Source organism: Eimeria mitis, genomic scaffold (assembly GCF_000499745.2).
Source record: "Eimeria mitis Houghton genomic scaffold, Emh_scaff805, whole genome shotgun sequence".
In the NCBI taxonomy this organism is placed as follows: domain Eukaryota; phylum Apicomplexa; class Conoidasida; order Eucoccidiorida; family Eimeriidae; genus Eimeria; species Eimeria mitis.
The window spans coordinates 10,462-10,762 of record NW_013575915.1 but is presented as its reverse complement, the minus strand read 5'-3'; the positions used below and the strand labels follow the sequence as shown (position 1 = coordinate 10,762).

The following is a 301-nucleotide window of genomic DNA, read 5'->3' as shown; positions in this document are numbered from 1 at the left end:
CAGGAGGAGCAGCAGCAGCAGGAGCTGCTGCTGCTCCTGTGTCTGGTATTCCTTCTCATATCCCCGGCCTCAGAGAAGCAGCAGCATTTGTAGTATCTTTCTGGCGGCAGGTAAGAGACGCAGCAGAAGCAGCAGCAGCAGCAGCAGCAGCAGCAGGAGCAGCAGGAGCTCATCAGCAGCAGCAGCAACTGCAGCAGCAGCAGCAGCAGCAGCAGCAGCAGCAGGATGTGCTGCGCGGCTGCACTTGTTTGTTTTATGCTTCTTCCTCGACGCTAACGATAACCCCCAAAGACAACAGATA

General features: G+C 56.5%; 1 protein-coding gene across 1 annotated transcript in view; it reads left to right on the top strand.

The window, feature by feature from the left end:
- Positions 1-301, top strand: part of EMH_0022700 (uncharacterized protein) — a gene marked incomplete at both ends in the record, with an annotated part of 3,325 nt that overhangs the window by 380 nt on the left and 2,644 nt on the right. The window contains one exon of the mRNA XM_013502004.1: positions 111-246. Coding sequence (XP_013357458.1) covers positions 111-246 — 136 coding nt within the window. The remainder of the gene's footprint in view (positions 1-110; positions 247-301) is intronic.